At 39.3% G+C, this 23,826-nt stretch overlaps 1 protein-coding gene across 7 annotated transcripts in view; it reads left to right on the top strand.

Moving 5' to 3' along the window:
- EPB41L4A (erythrocyte membrane protein band 4.1 like 4A) overlaps positions 1–23,826 on the top strand; it is a 240,266-nt gene that overhangs the window by 87,022 nt on the left and 129,418 nt on the right. For all 7 annotated transcript variants that reach the window (XM_073889192.1, XM_073889201.1, XM_073889195.1 and 4 more), the window contains one exon: positions 13,801–13,905. In XM_073889192.1, the coding sequence (XP_073745293.1) occupies positions 13,801–13,905 (105 nt within the window). The remainder of the gene's footprint in view (positions 1–13,800; positions 13,906–23,826) is intronic.

The raw sequence follows: 23,826 nt of genomic DNA, 5'->3' as shown, positions 1-23,826 counted from the left end.
TGGACTGCTTGGTTTTTTCTTCTGATTTTATTTTATTACTGACAAGATTTTTTGTGAACTCCTGTTCTAACAAGATCTGTAAGAGACAGAGGTAGATGTTTGTACAGTGGCAATCATATGGCATTGGTTCTATTCCTAGAACTTCAGGTAGCTAGCTAGCCCTGTGACCTGTGGGCAGCTCACTCATCTTGTGGGTCCCAGTGTCCTCATGTCCTCATCTATAAAATGAAGAAGGGTTTACAAATCTCCCCAAATACATAAGAATCAAGAACACAATCTATTTCATAATATGTGTCATCAAGAATGCACCCTTGTTAGTATAGTAAGGCAGTTCTCAAGTTTTTCTGTCTCAGGATTTCCTTACATGCTTTAGAATTACTGAGGACCAGGGCGCTTGGATGGCTCAGTTGGTTAAGCGTCTGACTCTCGATTTTGGCTGAGGTCATGATCTCAGGGTCTTGGGATCAAGCCCTGAGTTGGGCTTCACGCTCAACAGAGTCTGCTTGAGATGCTTTCCCTTTCCTTTTCCCTTTCCCTCTGCCCCTCCTCCTCCTTGCGTGTGCACTCTCTCTCTCAAGTAAATACATAAATCTTAAAAAAAAAAAAAAGGAATAAAATTACTAAGGACCTCAAAGAACTTTTGTCTGTGAGGGTTATCTCTATGTATATTTACAGTATTGTAAGTTAAAGCTGAGAAATAAAACTAATTCATTTAAAAAATCCCATTACATGTGAATGTAAATATATTTTTTAAAGATTTTGTTTATTTGAGAAAGCAAGAGAGTCTGTGAGAGAGAGAGAGCATGTGAGCACGAGCAGGGTAGAGGAGCAGAGAGAGAGGGAGAAGCAGGCTTCCTGTGGAGCAGGGAGCCTGATGCGGGGCTCCATCCTGAGACTCCAGGATCATGACCTGAACCGAAGGCAGACACTCAACCAACTGAGCCACCCAGGCGCCCCTCATTGTAAATATTTTTATAAAAATATTGTATTTTCCAAAATAAGACAATTTTAGATGAGGAGAGTGACATCGTTTTTACATTTTTGCAAGTTTAAGACCTGGTTTAATAGAAAATAGCTAATTCTCTTATTTGCCATATTCATTGTTGTGAGATCCTATGCCATGTAACCTTGGGAAAGCTGTATACTTGTGAGAGAAAAAAATGATAAATAACAAAATATTAGGAATACAGTTTTGATCTCATGGACTATCAGATACATCTCTAGGTCCTCCCAGGGATCCTCAGACCAGGCTTTGAGAACCAGTCATGTAAGAGAATGAACTCAGGGTTTTAGGTCTGATATTTCTGGATCAGAATCCTGCCTTTACCACTTATCTTTGTGTGACTGTAGCCAAACTCCTTATCCTTTCCCAACCTCTGCGACCTCATTTGTAAAATGGGAATAAAAACGCCAAGTTTACACAGCTCTTGTGAAGATTAAATGAGACTAAGTGTATGAAAGCACCTAGCATAGCAACGTAAATACAGATGCTCAAGATTTATTCTCCTTCTATTGCTGTAATTTAGAATGTTACAGCGAAGATGAGTTGAGCAGAGAAAAAGCATCATGAAGTATAAAACCAGTTTAGAGAGGAAAACTGGGGAGTGAGATATGGTGGATTGTCTGCAAGGATGGCCGCCAGTGATCCTTCCTTGTTATTCCTCTTATTGAGAGATGGCATCTGTTTCCCCTCCCTTTCCATCTGGGATGACCCTGTGACTTGCTTTGACTAGTAGAGTGTAGCACAAGGGAGGCTGTGCCAGGTGTGGGCCTTAAGGAACTTGGCAGCTTCTACTCTTGTGGTCTCAGAGCCCTCAGTCACCGTGGTAGACCACCCTTCTAAAGAGAGAGGCCTTAGATGATGAAAGACAGTGAAGAAAAGGACAGAGGCCGCCAGCCTCCAGTCATTCCTCACCCCAGGTGGGGTGTTAGTATGTGCATGAAGCCATCTTGGGTTCTTGAGCCCAAGTGAACCTCTCTAGCCAACACCAGATAGAACAGATGCCATCTTTCCCTTCTGAGCCTGACCCAGAATCATGAGCAAATTGTTGTTGCTTTAAGCTACTAGGTTTTGAGATGATTGGTTACACAGCAATAGATTGGCTGAAACATTAGATAAGTCTGAGAAAAACGTATCTGTGTGAACAAACTTTTTTTTTTAAAGATTTTATTTATTGAGAAAGAGAGAGAGCGCGCACGTGCGCACACACAAGCAGCGGGGAGGGGCAGAGGGAGAAGGAGAAGCAAGCTTGATCCCAGGACCCTGGGATCATGACCCGAGCCGAAGGCAGATGCTTAACCGACTGAGCCACCCAGGCGCCTCTAAACTTGTATACATGAAAGATATAAACAGTATCGTGAAAAACAAACATTTTACTTTTTTTTTTAATCACTAAAAGAGGGTTTTCTTCATAGATTCCTCACTTAGAGGATAAAGGTAACTTAGTAAAAAAAAAAAAAAAAGTAACTTAGTCAAAAACCATCAGATGGAGTTAACAACACTTGGTCCGAGAAGCAATTACTATTGGTGCCTGAAGAATCTCTCTTTCATGCTCCTACTTTGCCTTATCCTAACAGGCCTGAGCTAAAAAAATGTAACATGATTTATGTTTTCCCACAGAACTTCGAATCTATTACGTTAAAAACACTAAATAAAAATATAGTGCATTTTTAAAAGCATAACATTAATTTTTTTTTAGGGTTCATTTAAAAAATTTTTAAAGGGTTCATTTCCCCTTTGTGAAGGAGTAAACTGTCTGAAATATAATAGTTGTCATCCTGTGCAGCTGGTAAAAACCTGCCTTTCTGGTTTGTAATGTTGTGTTAATCTGCAAAGGTGTTATTACTCATTCGAAGAATTCTTTGTTCTGGTTGAAAGCTTCACTGATGGTATTTTCAAATTAATTTGTCCTATTTGGGAGTCTTTCTCAAGATTATAACCCTCTTGTAGCTCTTTTCTTTACAGAATGCTGCTAGTGTGTCAGTAATAAAAGTAATCTATCTCTATTTACTGAGGTATAAGTGGCATCTAATTCACAATCCAGAAATATGTCACAGGTATTTACTCTCATTTGAAAAGTAAATTAATATCTTGTAACATTTAATGAATTTTTTCTGAGTGGAGTTGGAAAAACTCAGATACTTCTTTCTTGATTTCCTTCTTACTGCCTCATATCCAATCTCTTGATTTCCTTATGATAGCAAACAGAAATCCTGTCAGATTTATTTTATTGTGTAAGGAAAACTATATATATATATATATATATATATAAGCTTTCTATATAAACATTTACTGTAGGGCCCCTTTATTTTTTCATATCTTTTAAGTTTCAAATCTAAGACTTATTTCTTAAACTACCTTCAGAGTCCATTGAGTTTGTTGGAATTACAGAACACTGAAACAAATGTGTAACTCAAAGTAAACTATGTAGTTTTGACTCAATCTACTGAGGTCAAGATAAATGAATCCATCTTTCTTTCTGTTTTCATAGGTCTGACTGGTCAGGAAAATAGAAATCTTTACAACAGATGAATCAAGGTATAAGTCACAGGCCACCATGTTTCCAGCATTGCACTTCCCTTTTCCTTGTTTGTTGGCTCTTAGTATTAATTCAAAGAATTTTTAGGGAGTTCTGACTATGTGTAAATCCTTGAATTGCATGGAAAGGAAGTGGTGTGTAGTCCTCAGCACCTGCTTTCAAAATGTCTAAATATTAGTAGAAAAGTGAAGAGAAGTAAGCAATCGCTTTAAAAAAGGCAGAATAGTTTTAAGTCTCAAAGGCAGGCAGAAATTAGAGGTTAGGTGGAGGGAGAGGTCATAATAAGGTTGAGGAGATAAGGACAGGCTTCGTGGAGGAGGTGGCATTTGAACAGGATCTTGAAGGATTGAGTGGGGTTTTTAACGATGCCAAAACAGGAGAGATAGTCCAGAGATAGAGTAGTGCAGGTAGGCCAAGGCCCAAGGAGCCCCGAAGAATTCCTTTCTTGATAGTTGTGTTGCGATTCGGCTCATTCTCTCAAGTCTCACTTGTGGAGATCAGTTATGTGTCTAAGACCACACTGTAATTTATTGATCTTTGTGAAAGTCCCTGGACATGTTGCTAAGTGCTGTGATTGCAGTTGCATCTTACTTTGTAGTATGTCGATGAATTTCTCATTTTGGTAGAGATTTCTTCTGGAAATGATCAGAAACAACTGATGGTGCTAAACACAATCCCATTCTTGCCTTTTTTTTGCCAAGTACTGAAAGAAGTAAAGTTAAGAAAAAAGTTTTCCTTAAACTTAAAATGAAACTAACCCATCTGACATAGAGGTGAAGCCCCATGTCTCAGCATTTTAAAGACTTGAGTACATGTAGCCTCCACACTGGTGCAGAGTGACCTGTAATGGGCTACCTGTCCAAGGAGCTTGGGAAGAATTCAGATGAAAAAGTGTTAAAGTAGGGGCGCCTGGGTGGCTCAGTCGTTAAGCGTCTGCCTTCAGCTGAGGTCATGATCCCAGAGTCCTGGGATCGAGTCCCGCATTGGGCTCCCTGCTCTGCCGGAAGCCTGCTTCTCTCTTTCCCACTCCCTCTGCTTGTGTTCCCTCTCTCGCTGTGTCTTTCTCTGTCAAGTAAATAAATAAAATCTTAAAAAAAAAAAAGTTTTAAAGTAGCCTTTTTTGGGGGGAGGGGAAAAATGGGGGGTTGAATTGTTTATAAATGTGGTCAACAAATTGACAGCTAAATACCATATCCTTATTTTGTCTCCATGCATCTTCCTTACTTACCACTTCACAGTACATCAACCAAATCCACAATACAATTACCTCCATGAACAAAAACAGGTAATGACTAGTTTCTACTTTGGCATACTTTTTCTTTTAAAACACATTTTAATGCAGGTAAAATGCCTGCGTAGTAACTAGTCAAATGTGTAAAAAAGCTTCTGATGATAACCAAGTCCTTCTTTGTCTCACTTTCTAGAAGTTTCTTAGTCACTCCTTAGCCCCAGGACTTCTCCAGGGTTCTGATAGGGCAATGAACTGCTTCCCCCATTGAGGTTCTTTGTATTATAGTCTGGGTGCATCTTGTTCTCTGGCATTTGTTAGCATGCTTTTTCCATCTTTTGGAGATTAATCATTTGCTGACATGTAATGGGTACTCAATAAATATTTGAAGTCATATGTTTCTTTCATTATATCCTTGATGGTATTGTCCTTTTCTAGTAATAAATCCTGCAATTGGCCTGTTCCTTGCCTAGTGTACTTCTCGTTCTTACTTTGGCTCTCATGTCCATTCTCTGTCACTTAATTTCTTTATTCAAGGATGATTTCTTCTGAACTTGAAGACTATGAATCTGAACTGCCAAATACAGCCCACAGGCAGTCTCTGTGGAGAATCCACGTGGAGTGCATTTATCCATAAGAGCAGGAGGCATAAATAATGGAATATAAATTGGGGACCGGCTGATTGGAAGGGGGGCCAGTTAGGGCAGGACTGGCAGAAATGTGAGCTGGTGATGTGTACCCCTGACCCCAGTAGCTAATTGACTGTTGACACCCATGGTTTCTGAGTCTTGTCATATTACAGTATGAGAGATGAGAAGTTAAGAGGTTTTCAAGTACATATGTGCTTGAAGTAGGGGCAGAAATATAGTATTTCTGAGGTTCATCTGCCTCTGCTCCATGTTCATATGTAGACCTACAACATATACAAATCTGTAGAGGGAATCATGAGATCCTACGTTTTTTCTTAGGTCAGCCTTGGATTCATTGTGTAACGCCACATGTTTTCCTTGTGGTTTCTCCGTAGACGGTAACAAGGAGCTAAAGGATGAAATTCTTTGTAAAGAATTTTCAGCACCAGATTCTATATAAATAAAAAACTGCTACAGAGGATCGACAGACTATGTTCTGATATTTTTGGAGTGCTGGTTTTGGAAAATGGTGATTCCTTCTGTGCATGAAACTTCTGCTATTTCCATATACTTTCCAAACTGCTAAGTTGGTTTTCCAAGCTTGCTTTTGTGTATATTCTTCATGAGTAGGCTATTATTTACGCTTTATAAATAGATTATATGTATGAAGAAACTAACATTTTGTGGAATTATAGGCATAAAGTGTTTTTCATAAAGATAGCCTTGATTTATGTGTGTGTGTATATATATATATATACACACACATTTTTTTTCTCTAAAAACTCTGCCCCATTTCAGTGCTGAAATTTCAAGCATAATTCATTCCTCCTTTGGTCATGAAGCACCTTTTCACCTGCTTATGATAGAGGAATTAGGTGGAGTTGTGTGCTTCTACTTGTTCTATTTACTCTGTTCCTGAATAGGAGAACGGATCCAGAGGAGAGATTAGATCGAAATGGAACACTAGGCTTGTATGTCAGCCTTGAAGTAAGAGGAAAGATAGGCATGCATTTTCCACAGCGTTCTAGAAAGTAAGAAAGACGGATCTCAGCCAGAAATTATTAAAAAAAATTTCCTGAGGCAAAAGGCAACTGTGAAACAATTGTAGGTGAAAACTGGAGCTCAAAATATGGGCTGAACCACGGGAGGGAGGTGGTGATGGGTGAAGGGTGGCTGCATGCTTAGTGATTGTGGCTGTATTGGGATTAGGAGAAGACCCAAGAGACCATCAGGGTGGCACCACAGAGACTGTAAGACAACCAGTGTCTTTCAGTGAACTTCCTTGGTTACTTCCATCAGAGTCATCTATTACTGTTGGCAACCAAGAAATCTGCCTGATGCACTTCCATTCCTACGATAAACTGTTGGTATTCATGATATTTTGAGTATACCATTGGATCCAATTTTCTGTATTCTTAGGATTTTTACTGAGGACCCTGGCATGGCTCGTAGGTCCAAACGTACACAAAGAGTGTTCCTGTGGGGCAAGGGAAGGGAAGCTGGTGGATTGCCTGGCTGCTTCCCTTTAATACCTCAAGAATGCTGGGAAACCTGGCTTAGGAATCAGTCACCACTGCTCCCTGTCCCATTTGATTTCACCTCTGCATGCCTCTGCTGTTGGACACCCTACCAGTGGGAGCCACTGTCATGAATGAATTCTCAGGTCTTCATCTGTCTTTGCATCACTTGCTCAGACATCAGAGTCCTTGGCTGTGAAACCAGGTCATGTGCTATGGCTCAGCTGCCAGGAGTTGTGGGACAGAGTCTGTTTCCTGCCTCTACCAAGACTCACATGGTGGGGGATTCTCTCCAAGTAGGGTGGAGGTTTGATATTACATACCTAGAACAAAAGAACTAAACTGGAAAATTCTTTATGAAGAATATTTGATATTAGAAATTCTTTTAATGTGTGATGCCTGGGTGGCTCAGTCGGTTAAGCGTCTGTCTTCAGCTCAGGTCACGATCCCAGGGTAATGGGATTGAGCCCTGCATCGGTCTCCCTGCTCAGTGGGGAGCCTGCTTCTCCCTCTGCCTGCCGCTCCCCCTGCTTGTGCTCTTTCTCTTTCTCTCTGACAAATAAATAAAATCTTAAAAAGAAATTCTTTTAATGTAACTCATAGATGAGTACATGATTTTTGTCCTTTCAGATTCCCATAAATGATTTGATAAAATTACTACCCATTCTTAATTAAAAAATCAAAATGGGGGTGCCTGGGTGGCTCAGTCGTAAGCATCTGCCTTCAGCTCAGGTCACGATCCCAGGGTCATGGGATTGAGCCCTGCATTAGTCTCCCTGCTCAGCGGGGAGCCTGCTTCTCCCTCTGCCTGCCGCTCCCCCTGCTTGTGCTCTTTCTCTTTCTCTCTGACAAATAAATAAAATCTTAAAAAGAAATTCTTTTAATGATTTTAATGTAAATCATCATAGATGATTCCATGATTTTTGTCCTTTCAGATTCCCATAAATGACTTGATAAAATTGCTACCCATTCTTAATTAAAAAATCAAAACAGGGGCGCCTGGGTGGCTCAGTCGTAAGCGTCTGCCTTCGGCTCAGGTCATGATCCCAGGGTCCTGGGATGGAGCCCCATATCGACCTCCCTGCTCGGCGGGAAGCCTGCTTCTCCCTCTCCCACTCCCCCTGCTTGTGTTCCCTCTTCTCGCTGTGTCTCTCTTGGTCAAATAAATAAATAAAATCTTAAAAAAAGAAACAATAAAACAAAACAAAAACAGAAAAACAAAAAGAGGAGTAAAAAGAACATTCTGTTTGATAAAGAGTAGATACAAGGGGTACGTAGCAGCCGGTATGTACTTAGTGATGAAATTTTAGAAGCAATTACGTTAAAGTTGGGAAGAAGATTGAGATCATTGTCCCCACAGCTACCAGTCATCCTTCTGTTGAGGCCCCAACTAATGTAGTAAGAAAAAGAAAGGAATATGGAGGAGGAATTTGGAAAAGAAAGAACTAGAACAACTTACTATTTGTAGAAAATGTGGTTATCTAAAAAGATTCCATGGACAAATTCTTTTCACCGATACAAGTTTAGCAAGATGGCTGTGAATAGACCAATGTGGAAGAATTAACTGCTAATATATTAGAAATCACAAGGTATAATATAACAACAATAAAACTATAAAATAGCTAAGAACAAGCCTATATTAGTTTTCTGTTGCTGCATGACAAATTTCTACAGATGAGTAGCTTAAATCTACGCCCATTTATTATGTCACCATTCTGTAGGTCAGAAATCCAGGATAGCATGACTGGGTTCTGTGCTTAATCTCAGAAGGCTAAAATCAAGGTGTTGGTTGTCTGAGTGCTTGTTTGAAGGCTTTGGGGAAGAATTTGCTTCCAAACTCAGGTTGTTAGCTAAATCCAGTTTTTGTGGCTTTAGGACCGAGGTTCCCATTTCCTTGCTTGGAGCCTACTCTCAGCTCCTTGAGGCTGCTAGCATTGTTATCTCAGATGCTCCCTCCATCTTTCAAGTGGCAAGGACCCGTGGGGTTTTTTATATGCTTTGAAAAATCTTTGACTTCCCTTCTGCCTTTCTCTTTTGATGGAGAAAGTGTTTTGCTTGTTAGGGCCCACGTGATTGGGTCAGATCCACTCTAATGATCTCCTGATATTAAGGCCAACTGTGACCTATAACAACACAATCATAGTACTGACAGTTCATTTTATCAGCTCCCCCTGGAGCTGATGGGATTAGAGCAGGTTTTATTTTGGGGGAGAGGGCACTTTGTAAATTTTGCCTGCCATAAAGCTTGAGTAGAATTTTGTGAGACCTACATGAAAAAAAAAGTATAAAACATCCTTGAAGGACATAAAAGAAAACCATATAGGTTTCACTTTGTAAATATGCTGTCATTACTCCCCAAGTCATCCAGTCTATCAATTCAATTTAATTACAGTCAAAACGCCAATGGAATTATTTATTAAATTAGCAAGCTGAACATCCTTAGTGGGGAAAAATGGAGAGCTTTTTCCCTAAGGTGAGGAACATGACAAGGATGTCCACTTTCACCTCTTTTATTCAACATAGTACTGGAAGTCCTAGCCACAGCAAACAGACAACAAACAGAAATAAAAGACATCCAAATTGGTAAGGAAGAAGTAAAACTTTGACTATTTGCAGATGACATGACACTATATATAGAAAACCCAAAAGACTCCACCAAAAACCTGCTGGAAACAAATCCAGTAAAGTCAGAGATTACAAATCAATGTACAGAAATCTGTTGCATTTCTCTGCACTAATAATGAAGCAGCAGAAAGAGAAATTAAGAAAACGTTTTTGTTTTTAATTGCACCCCAAATAATAAGATACTTAGGAATAAATCTAACCAAAGAGCAGAAAGACCTGTACTCTGAAAACTATAAAACACTGATCAAAGAAATTGAAGGTGGCAAAGGAAATGGAAAGACATTCCGTGCTCATGGACTGGAAGAACAAATATTGTTAAAATGTCTATACTACCCAAAGCAATCTGTACATTTAAAGCAATCCCTATCAAAATAACCAATAGCATTTTTCACAGACCTAGAACAAAGAATCCTAAATGTGTATGGAACCACAAAAGACCCCGGATAGCCAAAGCAATCTTGAAAAAGCAAAGCAAAGCTGGAGGCATCATAATTCTGGACCTCAAGTTATATTACAAAGCTGTAGTTATCAAAACAGTATGGTACTGGCATGTAGACACATAGATTAGTGGAATAGAATAGAAAACCCAGAAAAAAAACCCCACAATTATATGGTCAATAAATATTCAATAAAGCAGGAAAGAATATTCAATGGAAAAAAGTGTTCTTTGACAAATGGTGTTGGAAAAACTGGACAGCAACATGCAAAAGAATGAAACTTGACCACTTTCTTACACCATATACAAACATGTATTGAAAATGGATTAAAAACCTAAATGTGAGACCTGATACACAGGCAGCAACCTCTTTGACATTGGCCATAGCAACTTCTTTCTAGATATGTCTCCTGAGGCAAGGGAAACAAAAGCACAAGTGAACTGTTGGGACTACATCAAAATAAAAAGCTTCTGCACAGTGAAGGAGACAACAAAACTAAAAGGCAACCTACAGGATGGGAGAAGATATTTGCAAAAGACATATCTGATAAAGGGTTACTATCCAAAATATATAAAGCACTTAACTTGAAAAAAATCTAATTTAAAAATGGGCAGAAGACCTGAACAGACATTTCTCCAAAGAAGACATACAGATGGCCAACAGACACATCAGGAGAATGGATATAAATCATAACTAGAATGAGATGTCACCTCATACCTGTCGGAATGGCTAAAATCAAAAACACAAGAAATGACAGGTGTTGGCAAGGATGTGGAGAAAGGGGAACCCTCCTGAACCATTGGTAGGAATGTAACTGGTACAGCCACTGTGGAAAATAGTATGGAGGTTCCTCAAAAAGTTAAAATTAGAACTACCTTACAATCCAGCAATCACACTACTGGTTATTTACCCAAAGAATCCAAAAACACTAATTCAAAGGGATATATGCACCCCTGTGTTTATTGCAGCATTACTTACAATAGCCAAACTATGGAAGCAGCCCAAGTGTCCAATCAATAGATGAATGGGTAAAGAAGAGGTGGTATATATACACAATGGAATTTTTTAAGGGGGGGAGGGGCAGAGGAAGAGGGAGAGAGTGAATCTTAAGTAGGCTCCATGTCCCAGCATGGAGGAAGCTGGACGCTTAACTGAGCCATCCAGGCACTCCTGGAATATATATATTTTTTAAGATTTATGTATTTAAGGGGGAGGGGCAAAGGTAGAGGGAGAAGGAGAATCTCCAGCAGACTCCTTGCTGAGTGCAGAGCCTGACATGGGGCTTTATCCCAGGAACCTGAGATCATGACCGGAGCTGCAATCAGGAGTCAGATGGACGCTCACTGAATGAGCCATCCAGGTGCCCGTACAGTGGAATATTATTTGGCCATAAAAAAGAATGAAATCTTGCCATTTGCAACAACATGGATGGATCTCAGAACAATGTTAAGTGAAATAAGTCAGAGAAAGACAAATACTGTATGATTTCACTCATATGTGGAATTTAAGAAACAAACAAGCAAAGGGAAAAAAATAGACAAACCGATGAACAGACTCTTAACTATTGAGAACAAACTGATGGTTATCAGAGGGAAAGTGGGGTGGGGGGATGGGTGAGACAGGTGATGGGGATTAAGGAGGGCACTTGCTGTGATGAGCACCTGGTGATGTATGGAAGTGTTGAATCACTACATTGTACACCTGAAACTAATATAACACTATGTTAACAATGCTGGAATTTAAATATAAAAAGTAGCAACCTGCTACTAAATGTCCTCTAATAAAGAAAAATGTCTAAGAATTTGCAAAGACAATTTTAGAAAAGAATAGTGGATTCCAACAAATTACACTAAAACTGAATTATTAAAATCTTGGAGGATTGGTTCAGGAATAATCTGTGGGAAAGATTAAGGGCTAATTTAGTAGATGAAGTTTTTATCATATCAAAAGAGAAATGATGACCTTTTCAGTAAAATGTCTATCCATTTGGAAACAAAGTTAGGCCCTTATCCCAAGCACAAAAATAATTTACAGATGGAATAAAGGGCTAAGTATACAAAGTAAAATTGTACAGGGGCGTCTGGGTGGCATAGTCGGTTAAGCGTTTGACTCTAGATTTCGGCTCAGGTCCTGATCTCAGGGTTGTGAGATGGAGCCCCGTGTCAGGCTCCACACTAGGTGTGGAGTCTTAAGATTCTCTCTCCTTCTCCCTCTGCCCCTCCCATTTGCAAACACGCTCTTTCTCTCAAATAAATAAATAAATCTTAGAAAAAAATTGTGCAAGTATTATAAATACTTAGGAGAATTTGCTCATAAACTTCAGGTTAGAGAACGCCTAACCCAAATGCTAAGAAATGTAATTGGTTAGTAAGCAGATGATGGAGCACTTACTTTGTTAAGTGTCAGGAAAATGCAAATTAAAACAGTTACCCTCTCCCCTCATTTTTGTTCAGTCAGATGGGGAGAATTTTGCTCAACCCAGTGTTGGCAAAGGTATGGGGAAATGTACTTTCATTGAATAAATTGTAATGGTCTTCTTGGCAGTGCCCATTGTAAGTATGTGCATCCTTAGAAAGAGTAATTTTACTTCCAGATTTTTACCCTAGCTAAACATGTAAGTACATGAGCACAAAGGAACATTGATTGGATGTGGCATTGTTATTATAGGAGAACATGTCCCAAACCAAAGATCCATCATGGAAGGACTTTTTGTTTATGAATTATCCAATGGATTTTGAAAAAGACACCAATTAAGCTTAACCAAGGTAATTTAGAAGGAAACAAAAATACCTTTGGGATTTGTGTAACAAGAACGGGTCTTCTCTCAGTGTGTGCTTTTATCATCTCTTATCCATTTTACAATACATTTAAACCGACTATGCCAACATTTTCCTTACGTTACAACTCCATTTTCTAAAAGCAGTGCAATTTTGAGTACTCCCCATATATGAGCAAACAAGTGATGGTAATTCTCTGGGGGAAACCACAGCTGAACAAAGCCGTACTTCATTAACGCAGTGTATGACTTCTTGGGGATTTCTCTTACTCCCCTGCTGTACCTGCCAGTGGTGGGGCAAAAGAAAGGAAAAGTCTGCATCTGTAGACCTCTGAAATGGATTATTTTCAAGATTAATATGATATGTGAAGTAGTGCTTGCTGATAAATGTTTTTTAGATATATGATAATTGGTATTTAATATATTGGGTCTAATATATTAGATCTTAGAAAGCAGCCAGGGGAAATGTTCTCTTTATATCTGTGCTTATGTGAAAGAGATAAAGTAAAATTTCTTCACAAGGGCTTTTCAGAACATTAACTTTGGCAGCTTTAATCTATGGGTTTATTAGTTGAGGATTGAAAATAAAAGCTTTGGCTATTGTTATTTTAATTCTGTGTATCTTCTGTGTTGTGAGAGTAACGCTGTAGGTGAAAATTGCTTTTTAAAGTGAAAGAACTGTGGGATTTTAACCAACGTGAATGGTTTTTGATGAATTCATTAGATGCTCTTCATATAAAAGATTATCTTTATTAATAGAAGAATTTTGTCCTGAAGGTAATTTACAATCCCCTAAGAAAAGAAGCTTGTATTAATTAAAAACCCACTACAATTTAAAAATGGTTTTTCAAAGGAATTTCTTTAATACACTTGCAACCCTACTTTTCTTTGTAATTGAGGCAAAACTTAAAGAGGGAACCATGGGCTAATAAAATCGCTTCCATTGTGGGCGAAGCTAAGACTGGATGACTTATGTCATAGTGACTATGTCCCACTGAGAAAGACGAGACACTGTGTTAAAAAAATAAAACTGTGAATTATTTTTGCAGAAGTCAACGAAAGGTTCTGTTGTCCTTGACCACGTATTCCGTCACATAAACCTTGTGGAGATAGATTATTTTGGGCTGCGTTACTGTGACAGAAGCCATCAGACAGTGAGTACAATGACTTCCTATTCAATTTTTCTGGTTATAAATTTCACTCTCTCTTTGGCCTTTGCTGATGTGATTTTAGGTAGGTAGTTTCTTTGTCACTGAAAATGACTTTGAAAGCCTTGAACATGTTTTTCCTTGCTAATGTGTTTTGCATTTTTTTCTCTTTTGCCAAAAGTCTATAGACTGGTGGGGTTCACAACTTGTATGTATGTACTCCTCTTTGTAGACGACTTCCCTGGTTTACATTTTTACAACCATATCATAGAGCGTACTTTTCATGTATGCTGTTAGGAGAACTGAATAAGCCAGGTAATGTGTTAGGAGGCAAGAAGCTAGTCTTCTGAAGTGACAGGTATTACTTACTGCCTTTTAAGAAAATAAATAGTTAAATAGAAAAAATACAGTATGAAAAGGTGCTTACCTAAGCTTTAGAAGTTGGAAGAGTAGTTATAAAAGAAATAAGTAGGGGTTTTCACTCCTGAGCTTGATGGAGTAAGTAATAAAGACAACCAAACTTTTAGTGTCTGATGTCAGTCTTCATGAAGGTCTAACATCTTCCTAGCTGGTTGGATGGTAGAATTACTAAGAAACTCACTGCATTGGTTAGTATGGATTCTATATGGTTATAAGGCTAAAAAGCTATTTCTTGGATGATGAGCAGAGGAAAAGACTTTGGAGGTGGTGGTTTGGGGGTATGAAAGGATATTCATTAGTGCCTTTTGTTTTAGTCTAAGAAAGGTCTTAACCTCAGACACAGTCTTATTATGCAGAATGCTTATATGCTTACCTTAAAAGTCCCGTTTGACTTTTATTTTTCATGTTACTAAACTCCTGTCGGAATAAAGATTTCCTCCTCTTCCTTCATCAGTTCTCCCAGCCTCCACTGGATCATCTGGGGTCTATTCAGTGAGGCACATGATTGTCTGAGTGGGGTTTTTCTACCCCGGTCACAGGAATGTGCTAGGATGAGAAGAGACAGACAAATGGAATGCTATTGATGGTGATAACTTGTGATTTTTCCTGAGCTAGTTTCATAATCCGTTTTGTTTCACAGGAGGATTTCACAAAGCAGGAATAAAAAATTGGGTGTGTTGGTTAGCTTTCCATAGAAAGGAATAGCTTTCTAAAGGCAAACGGTCATTAAGACACACTTCAAAAAGAAAGGGAAATTGACATCTTCAGGAGTTCCCTGAATTCTGTCCTGTATGGGCCCATAAGTCACTACTGCAGAACTGTAAATCTATATTGAAAGATTAAATTGAAGGCTATAGAAGCTATCTTGCATTACATTCATATTTTTGAAAGAACATTTTTCCTAGTAGAGAAAACTACTGTTTCCTGATCTTATCTAGTATGTTCAGACTTTGCCTGGAAAGATTGACTGTCTTGCTAAAATTATATAGACCTTATCTCTCTTTTTTTTAAACTTTGCAAAGGAAAAATATATATGAAAAGTCAGAGAATCTCAACTGAGCCACCCAGGCGCCCTGCCAGAGAATTTCAAACAACAGCCCGTATCATTGCAAAAAAGAATTAGCCGTTGGTATTGATTCAAAATTTTCTAGGGCCTATATTAAAACAAAAAAAATTTTTTTTCTCTTACCTTATTCTTAAGGGTTGACATTTGTGATGTGTTTGCAATGAAGGTTTTAGAAGAAACTACAGTTAAAAGGAGAAAGCTCTTAAGTCATGTTTTTTTGATACTATAAGAACCTGATATCAGGTGTGTAAATCACATGAAAAAACCATTTTTTGCCTCCTGAATTTAGTTATTTCTAGTGAACAAAGATAAAATAGAGGTGATTTATAAATATTCCTTAGTCTTTTCATGCTCAAGTGTATTGTCTGATTGTCTTACATATTTTTTTAATTGTAGGAAACTATAAGAAGGTTATGAAAATTTGCCCCTTCTTTAGATAATCATTTCATCAAAGCATACTGGAGGGCTGATAGTGTATCTAGGTAGAAAATGTGATTCCATTACTGATTTGCTTCTCTTGGGTATTGAGGCAGAACTAAGGATTTCCTTTGGGGGAAAAGCTCTGGCAGGCTCTTCATTCCAGCCGGGCAACCACCCAAGGCTCAACTTTATTTCTAGGGAAATTGTTGATGAACCCAAATTCATATTTCTCCGTCTTTCTGTGTTAGTAGGAGCAGGTCTACATAGCCCTTACTTAAGGCAAACATTTAAAGAATAACCCTATGTTAAAATGGCACAGGACACAGTGAAAAATTTTTGTCTTTAATGATTTCCAGGAATTTGCTTGAATTACAATCCATTAGATTAGATTTTGTGTATTGCTTTGCTTTTTCTGCACCAAAAGTTTTACTTTAAGAGGGAATGCTTTGGAACAATCTTTAAAATAAGTAAGGTCCACATGGAAACGACTTTGAGGGCACCTGGGTGGCTCAGTCGTTGGGCGTCTGCCTTCAGCTCCGGTCATGATCCCAGGGTCCTGAGACTGAGCCCGGCATCAGGCTCCCTGCTTGGCGGGAAGCCTGCTTCTCCCTCTCCCACTCCCCCTGCTTGTGTTCGCTCTCTCGCTGTCTCTCTCTCTGTCAAATAAATAAATAAAATCTTTAAAAAAAAAAAAAAAGACTTTGAGGCCCTGAGAGGGACCCCTTAGGTCAAATCTTGAGGCAAATAAGAAAAGAAAGTGGGAGAAGGAGCTGGGGGTAAAAGGGATTAAGGTGAGGATTAAGAGGTGGCTCACATCAGCGAGAAGCCCTAGACTTCCTCCCTCGCTCCCTCCCCTTGACAGTGGATCATGCCTTGGGGCCAGGCCCAAACTGGGTGGGGGTGGACTGGGAGGGCATGTCCCTGGGGACACATGGACCTCCCATAGCAGGGAACTTGTCTGTCCTGGAGGAGAAGGGTAATCCGGAGGCTGGATCTAGACATGTCATCAGCACCACCATCCATCACCATCCTTGTCATTAGTGTACCAGAAACTGTGGAGCATTTTCCATATGTTGTCATTACCTGCCCAAAACGGCTGTGCAAGCTAAATATTATTATCCTACAATCAGAGATGAAGAAACAGAAGCTGAAAAAGTTAAGCCACTTCCCCAAGGTCCGTAACCCAGGAAATGTTAGGACCAGGATTCAAACCCAAGTCTTCACCTCTCCAAGACCGTCAACCACTGTCATATCCTGAGTGGAATGCATGTAAGATGGAAAGGTTTTCAGACCTAGGATACTGAGGAATTCTTTTTCTGTGCAATTTATGTACTTAAGGTTTGTTGAGAGGAGTTAAATGGTATTTTCCAACAAGCAGACTTCTCAGATTGACCTGGGGCAAGAGAGTTTATTTAGGCCTTTGTGTATTTATGCCTTCGTGTGGTAGCTCAATAGCAATGTAAAGAATGCTGAATATGTTCAGGCCCTGTGCTAGAGCTTTCTCTGTTTTTCACATAGTCTCAGGAATTCTGGGGAAAGGGAATTTGCTGCCTGGAATATTAAACATACAAGTTTTATTAAACTATACATTTCATAAAACCAAGTCCTGGGAAATTCATGCAACAAATGCATTGATTCAGGTGTTACCTATGTGTGCAGAGTAACAGCTAGGCAGAAATAAACCTTGGTAAAGCAAACTGCTCTCCAAGGAGTACAGCTGACTTGATTTGGAACACTCTGGGTACCATAATTGCTTCACTTTTCAGGTAAGGTTTGTAAAAGGACCTCTAGGAAGTAAAGACATTTCTTCATGAAGACATGCTTATTGAGACTGAGTTAACACAATGCTGCCTGTGTTAATTTAGGCTTACTTGTACAAAACAGTCCCTTAAAGATGCACAGTGGGGTTCGTGTACTTGTGGTTCCTTTTCCTAAAGACACACGGGAGAGCACTTAGCCTGGGCATATAGCCTACTTTCTGCTCTGCTTTGGCCTGTGTCATCCAAACGTCTGTGCAGGGGATGTAGCTCTTCCCCTCCCCACCCCAGGGCCTTGGTTCAGTTGAACAGAAAATTCCCAGCCTTGGTTTAAGGTAGATGAGAGGGATTACAAGAACACACATGAGAGTCAGAAAAACCCAGATTTATTGAAGGGCCCTGCCACTTACTAGCTGTAAATATTTAAAATTCTCTTAAGTTCTTACCATTGATCTAGAACAGCAGAACTTCCAGAGAAGTTAGCTCTCTCTAGTATGTTCTAGGAGTGCCTATCATCAGTTTAATGGCTAGGTCAACAGGAACACCTTCTCATTCTCTGTATGTGGTGTGTGGCTCAGCAGTTCACCTTGGTGTGTCTTTGCCTTGAATGGTTTCCTTCTCTGGCTCTATCATCCTAATCCCTAGCACCTGTGAGCATCACCCTACATGGCAGAAGGGACTTTGCAGGTGTGATTAAGTTAACGATCTTGTATAGAGGGATCATCCTAAATTATTGAAGCAGGATCACTGTAATTAGAAGTCTCCTTATACATGACAGAGGGAGGCAGGAGAATCAGAGAGAAGGGAATGTGACAGTGGAGGCAGAGATCAAAATCATGTGATTACTGGAAGGGGGCCTTGATCCAGAGAATGAAGGCAGCCTCTAGAAGCCAGAAAAGGAAAGGAAGCAGATTTTGTCCTGGAGCTTCCAGAAGAAATACAGCCCAGTGTCTTAGTTTGGGCTGCTCTAACAAATCACCACAGACTGGGTGACATGAACAAGAAATACTGATTTACTACTTTGGAGGCTGGAGACCTGAGATTAGAGTGCCCGCGTGATTGGGTGAGAACACTCTTCCCAGGTTGTAGACAGTCCAATTCTTGTAACGGCACATGGCAAAAAGAGAGCTAGTTAGCTCTGTCACCTCTTCGTGTAATCCCATTCATGAAGGCTCTACCCTTGTGACCTAATCACCTCTCAAAGGCCCCACCTCCAAATTCCAACATATTAGGTATTTGGATTAGGATTAGGGTTTCAACATAGGAATTTGGTGGGGACGCGCACAAACATTCAGCTTGTTGTACGCAGTGAGGCCATTTTGGACTTCTGACCTTCAGAATTGTAAGATGATAAATTTCTCTTGTTTTAGGCCAAGGTTATAGTAATTTGTTACAGCTGCAAAAAGAAACTAATACACATGGTTACAGTGTGGAGCATTTTATTTTTGCTTGCTCAGTGGAAATATAAGGGCTTTCTTGTTTGGATTCACCAATTAGTCAGAAACCTGAACGAGGGTTATTTTCCCTGGGTAATGATAGTACACATCTTCCTGTAGATAATCAGGAGTTTTCCATGATTAGGGCTGCATGTGCATCCCCAGATGTCAGTGAGCAATATTAGTTGCTTTTTTAAGATGAGTTAGGTTCCTTATTATGGGAGCGGGATGATGAGATCTGTTAATGATAGGCAGGTGAATTGAAATTACAGTGCAGACTTCTTTAAATAATTGGGTGAATTTGAAATTACTCTGAGGTTGTTAGAAACTTGAGCCACCTTTTGGGTGTTCAGAAGTGGCTGTAAGTGGAATGTGATGTGGTGGAACAGGTAAGTGCTTTTGGAGTCACAACCCAAGTCTGAGTCCTGAATGTTCAAGTCACTTAATTTTTCTGAATGTTGAGAAGAATAATGCTCCCCCTCCTGCCAACTCTGAAGATTGTTACAGGACCAAGTTAGAGAAAATGTGAAGGCTCTTTGTAGATTATAAGGCGTGAAATCTATAGAAAGCCTTTCATGTTGAAACTAGGATGGATGAAAATACTGCTGGTGATATTTTTTAAAAAAGGTAGAGTAGGGGAAAGGAGGAAACAGTCTGGAGGATAGAAGAGACAAAATCAAATAAGCTCCAGACCCTTTAAGACCTCTGAAGATTTTGGAAGATGAGTCTAGTCTAATTGATATTGAAAGCAATCATGAGGAGAAATGTGATATCCCAATATTACTTCTGGTTTAAAAAAAAATGAACAGTTATCATGTCTTACTTTAATGTTAGAACTTCGGGCTCCTTTACAAATTACTCTTTCAAAGGCAGAAGTTCAATATATAGAGCTTTTCTCAGGATATGGAATTCAACCTGGCTTTGAGAATGAGGATGTTGGATCTTTTGCCCTATGACTTCAGAGGTCAAAGGAGGGAAACGTGTAGCAGAGAGATGCAGCCAGCTTATGAATATCCTCTCCCTCCCCCCCACCCCCCAGCAAACTCTTTTGCTGCATCAAGACAATAAGAACAATCAGATGGTAGCTTCCCAACTTCTTGATCCTCCACATACACCCTTGGTCACTTCTTACGCAACCTTCCTTCTCCTTTCACAGTGGAATAGCCCCAGGGCCTCTGACCTGGATCTTATCACCTCTTTTTTTTGTATCTCTAGCCCTCTCCCTTTTCCCCCTCCTTTCCTTCAGGGTTTGGGCATGCTCAAGTCTCTACCATTTAAAACCACCCTTCCCCCACTCCCATGCACTCATCTGTCTACCGCCATATTGACTCTGTGTCACACCTAACCTCCAGGAAGCATTGTCTAAATTCATTGTCTCCACTTCTCAAATCCTGTTCATTCCTAATCTTCTCACAGTTCAGCTTTGATACCTATCGTGGCACGGTAACTGTCCTCAGGGTCTCTATTTGTTAAATCCAGGTGATACTTTCAACCCTTATCTTTCTTGACCTTAGGGTTGAATTGACCCTAAGGACTCACTCCTTGAAATCTCATTTTGCTCTTATGACAACACATTCTCCTGTTTTTCATTTTCCAAGTTTTCTTCTGGTTATTCCTATTCAGTCTTGATGATGTTTGTTGCCTCTTCCTGAAAATGTTGATATGATTTTGTCAATGATTTTCTGATGCTCTAACTGGGTACAGGCTCACCTGTTTATTAATATGACTATTTTTGGCATTATTTGTCTCTGAAATAATTTCATTAAAAATATAAATTGTGTGTATATTTGTATTCTTCCCTCTGTCCCCAAATACTCAGAGTACTGAACAAAAATGATCCTCATCCATTGAACACTAGCAGTCAGGCTCTGCCTGTTCTTCTTTGATCCTGATTTATTGTATTTTGCAGTGTGAAATTTACTTTCTATAACTTTATGTTCTGACAAATACCCATAATGACTGATAAGATTTGTAAGTGATAATGTGAGTTGTTTGTTGCAAAGAAAGACAGGAAGTTGGTCATGCTGGATTATTACAAATTGAAACTTTTATAGTCGACACGGAAACAACTTAAGTGTCTATCAGTGGATGAATGGATAAAGATGTGAGATTATATATATATGTTATATGTCGGTTACATATATATAATATGTATATAAAATGGAATATCATATAGCTGTAAAAACAAGAAACTCCTGCTGTTTGTGACAACATGGATGGCCCTTGAGTGCATTATGCCAAGTGAAATAAGATAGAGGAAGGCAAACACTGTATGTTATATGTGGAATCTAAAAAACAGAGAAGCACCTGGGTGGCTCAGTCGGTTAAGCGTCTGATACTTGATTTTAGCTCAGGTAATGATCTCAGGATGGTAAGATCGAGACTCACTTCAAGCTCCGCGCTCAGTAAGATCGAGACTCACTTCAGCCTCCGTGCTCAGCAGAGAGTCTGCTTGAGGATTCTCTCTCTCCCTCTCCCCTCCCTCTGCCTCTCTCTTTCTCTCGAATGAATGAATGGATGAATGAATAAATAAATTCTTTTAAAAATAAAAAACAGAAACAAAAACTAAGCTTATAGATACAGGGAACAGACTGGTGGTTTCCAGTGGCTTGGGGGAATGGAATGGGTTACGGTAGTCAAAAGGTAAAAACTTCCAGTTATGAGTTCTGGGGATTAATGTACAGCATGGTGACTATATTTAATACTATTGTATATTTGAAAGATGCTAAGAGAGAGGCTCTTAAAAGTTCTTATCATAAGAAAGGTAGGGTGATGGTTATTGACTTATTGTGATCATTTCACAATATGTATATGTATCAAATCATTATATTGTATAGCTTAGACTAAAACAATGTTATATGCCAATTATGTCAGTAAAATTGGGGGAAAAAAACAACTTGTACTATCTGAAATGTCTTCAGGCATCTGGTGGGGAAGTAGAGGGGAAAGATCAAGAAGCAGAAAGGTTTTCTTCAATAGACCTTTGACTTTAAAAAGAGTATCATAGGGGTGCCTGGGTGGCTCAGTGGGTTAAGTGTCTGCCTTCAGCTCGGGTCATGATCCCAGGGTCCTGGGATTGAGCCCTGCATCGGGCTCCCTGCCCAGTGGGAAGCCTGCTTCTCCCTCTCCCACTCCCCCTGCTTGTGTTCCCTCTTTTGCTGTGTCTCTCTCTGTCAAATAAATAAATAAAATCTTAAAAAAAAAAAAAAGAGTATCATAAACAGTGCAGCAGCCTGTGAGGACTGACACCAATACATTGATTGTACCTGGAAAAAAAACTGTGAGAGCCTATGGCTGGAGGCTTTTCAGGAGTCCAGGGGCCTGGCATGGAATGCCAGAAGCATCTTCATAGAGACCCCTATCCCTGAGGCTCTCATTTTCCTGCTGTTAAGTATATGTCACTCTTCCTACTTAATCTCATCTGCTCCATGGCTTAAATTTCTACCTAAAGGCCCAAATGGTCCTCAAATGTGTATTTCCAACCCAGACATCTCAAGAGACATTGTTGTATCAAGAATACAGGCTCTTCAACCGGACTATCTGGATTCATATATACTCCACTCCTTGGGAGAGCTGTGTGGCATTGGGTGAGTCTTCTAGCTTCTCTGTGCGTCAGTATCCCCATTTATAAAGTGGTGACATTAATAGTACTAACTTCAAAGGGTGGTAGAAAGGATTAAAGGCATCTGTAGAAAGCATGCAGACCAGTGCTGTAAACTGGTGGTAAGTGTAACAGAAATGTTAGCTCTTACTCTGTACTTGGATGTCCCTCAGGTGGTACCCGCAAATGCAACATGTCCAAACCTGAAGTCATCATCTCACCCTCCAGACCTGTTCTTATTAAAAGAATTGTCTTGAGAGTAGTGATTTTCCAGAATTTTTAAAAAACTATGTGCTTGTGTTGAGAATTTTAGGTCAAGAATAAAAATTGTGTCATAAGTTTAAATAGATGCAAATTTGGGGGTTATAAATATTGACATTGTAAAGATCTGTCACATTGCTCTTTTTTTTTTTTTTGATAAAAGTTTATTTCTCATTCCTGTCAAGTCCATCACAGGACTGTGGGACTCTCCACAGAACAGCTGCTCTCCCTGTAGGGGGCTCAGCATTCCACAGTACTTTAAGTGTCTGACCCCTTTTTCTGTTATGGGCTTGCAGGACTGAGGCTGGGAAAGCACTCGAGTCTTGCACCAACAAATAAAGCCTTTAGCCCAGATGTCACATTACTCTTAAATGTATCCAGTGGATCTATATAGCATAGCAATTTTGTACTCACTAACCTGTAAAAAAATAGATGTGAACAAGCTCTTCATCAAAAGTCAGAAATTTTTCTTTATTCCTTTTATGTCCTTAAACTTGAATTCTATTTCACTTTCTTCCTAGAATTTTCTTCCTATATTTCTATTAATAAAATATATTTCTCCATAACAATATCATACATGCACACTGAAATTTTAAAAGTTAACTTCATGAGACCTTCAGGCTGCAATTATTACTGAGCCATAAGAGTAGTTTTTATTACCATGGTTATCATTATATAATTAAAAGCAAAATATGTATTCTAATTATTACTAGAAATAAAAAGTGAGCATGCTTCTCTTAATGAAATGGATGGGGCCTTTTCTTCCTGATTAGTCCATGTACCCCTGGTTGATTAGCATATATTCCTGGAGTGAGCTGGGGCTCAGTAACAATTTTATTTTTTTATTTTTATTTTTTAATATATGCACTTGAGCAACCTTGTCTGCTACAAAAGGAAGATAGAAAAGAATTTTATTCAATTTCTTTAATTCCTTGAACTCCTGACTTACATGCCAAAAATCACATG

Source organism: Callorhinus ursinus, unplaced genomic scaffold (genome assembly GCF_003265705.2).
Source record: "Callorhinus ursinus isolate GAN/ISIS: 27379988/994484 unplaced genomic scaffold, GSC_fseal_2.0 scaffold3, whole genome shotgun sequence".
In the NCBI taxonomy this organism is placed as follows: Eukaryota; Metazoa; Chordata; class Mammalia; order Carnivora; family Otariidae; genus Callorhinus; species Callorhinus ursinus.
This window is presented reverse-complemented; position numbering and strand designations above follow the sequence as displayed.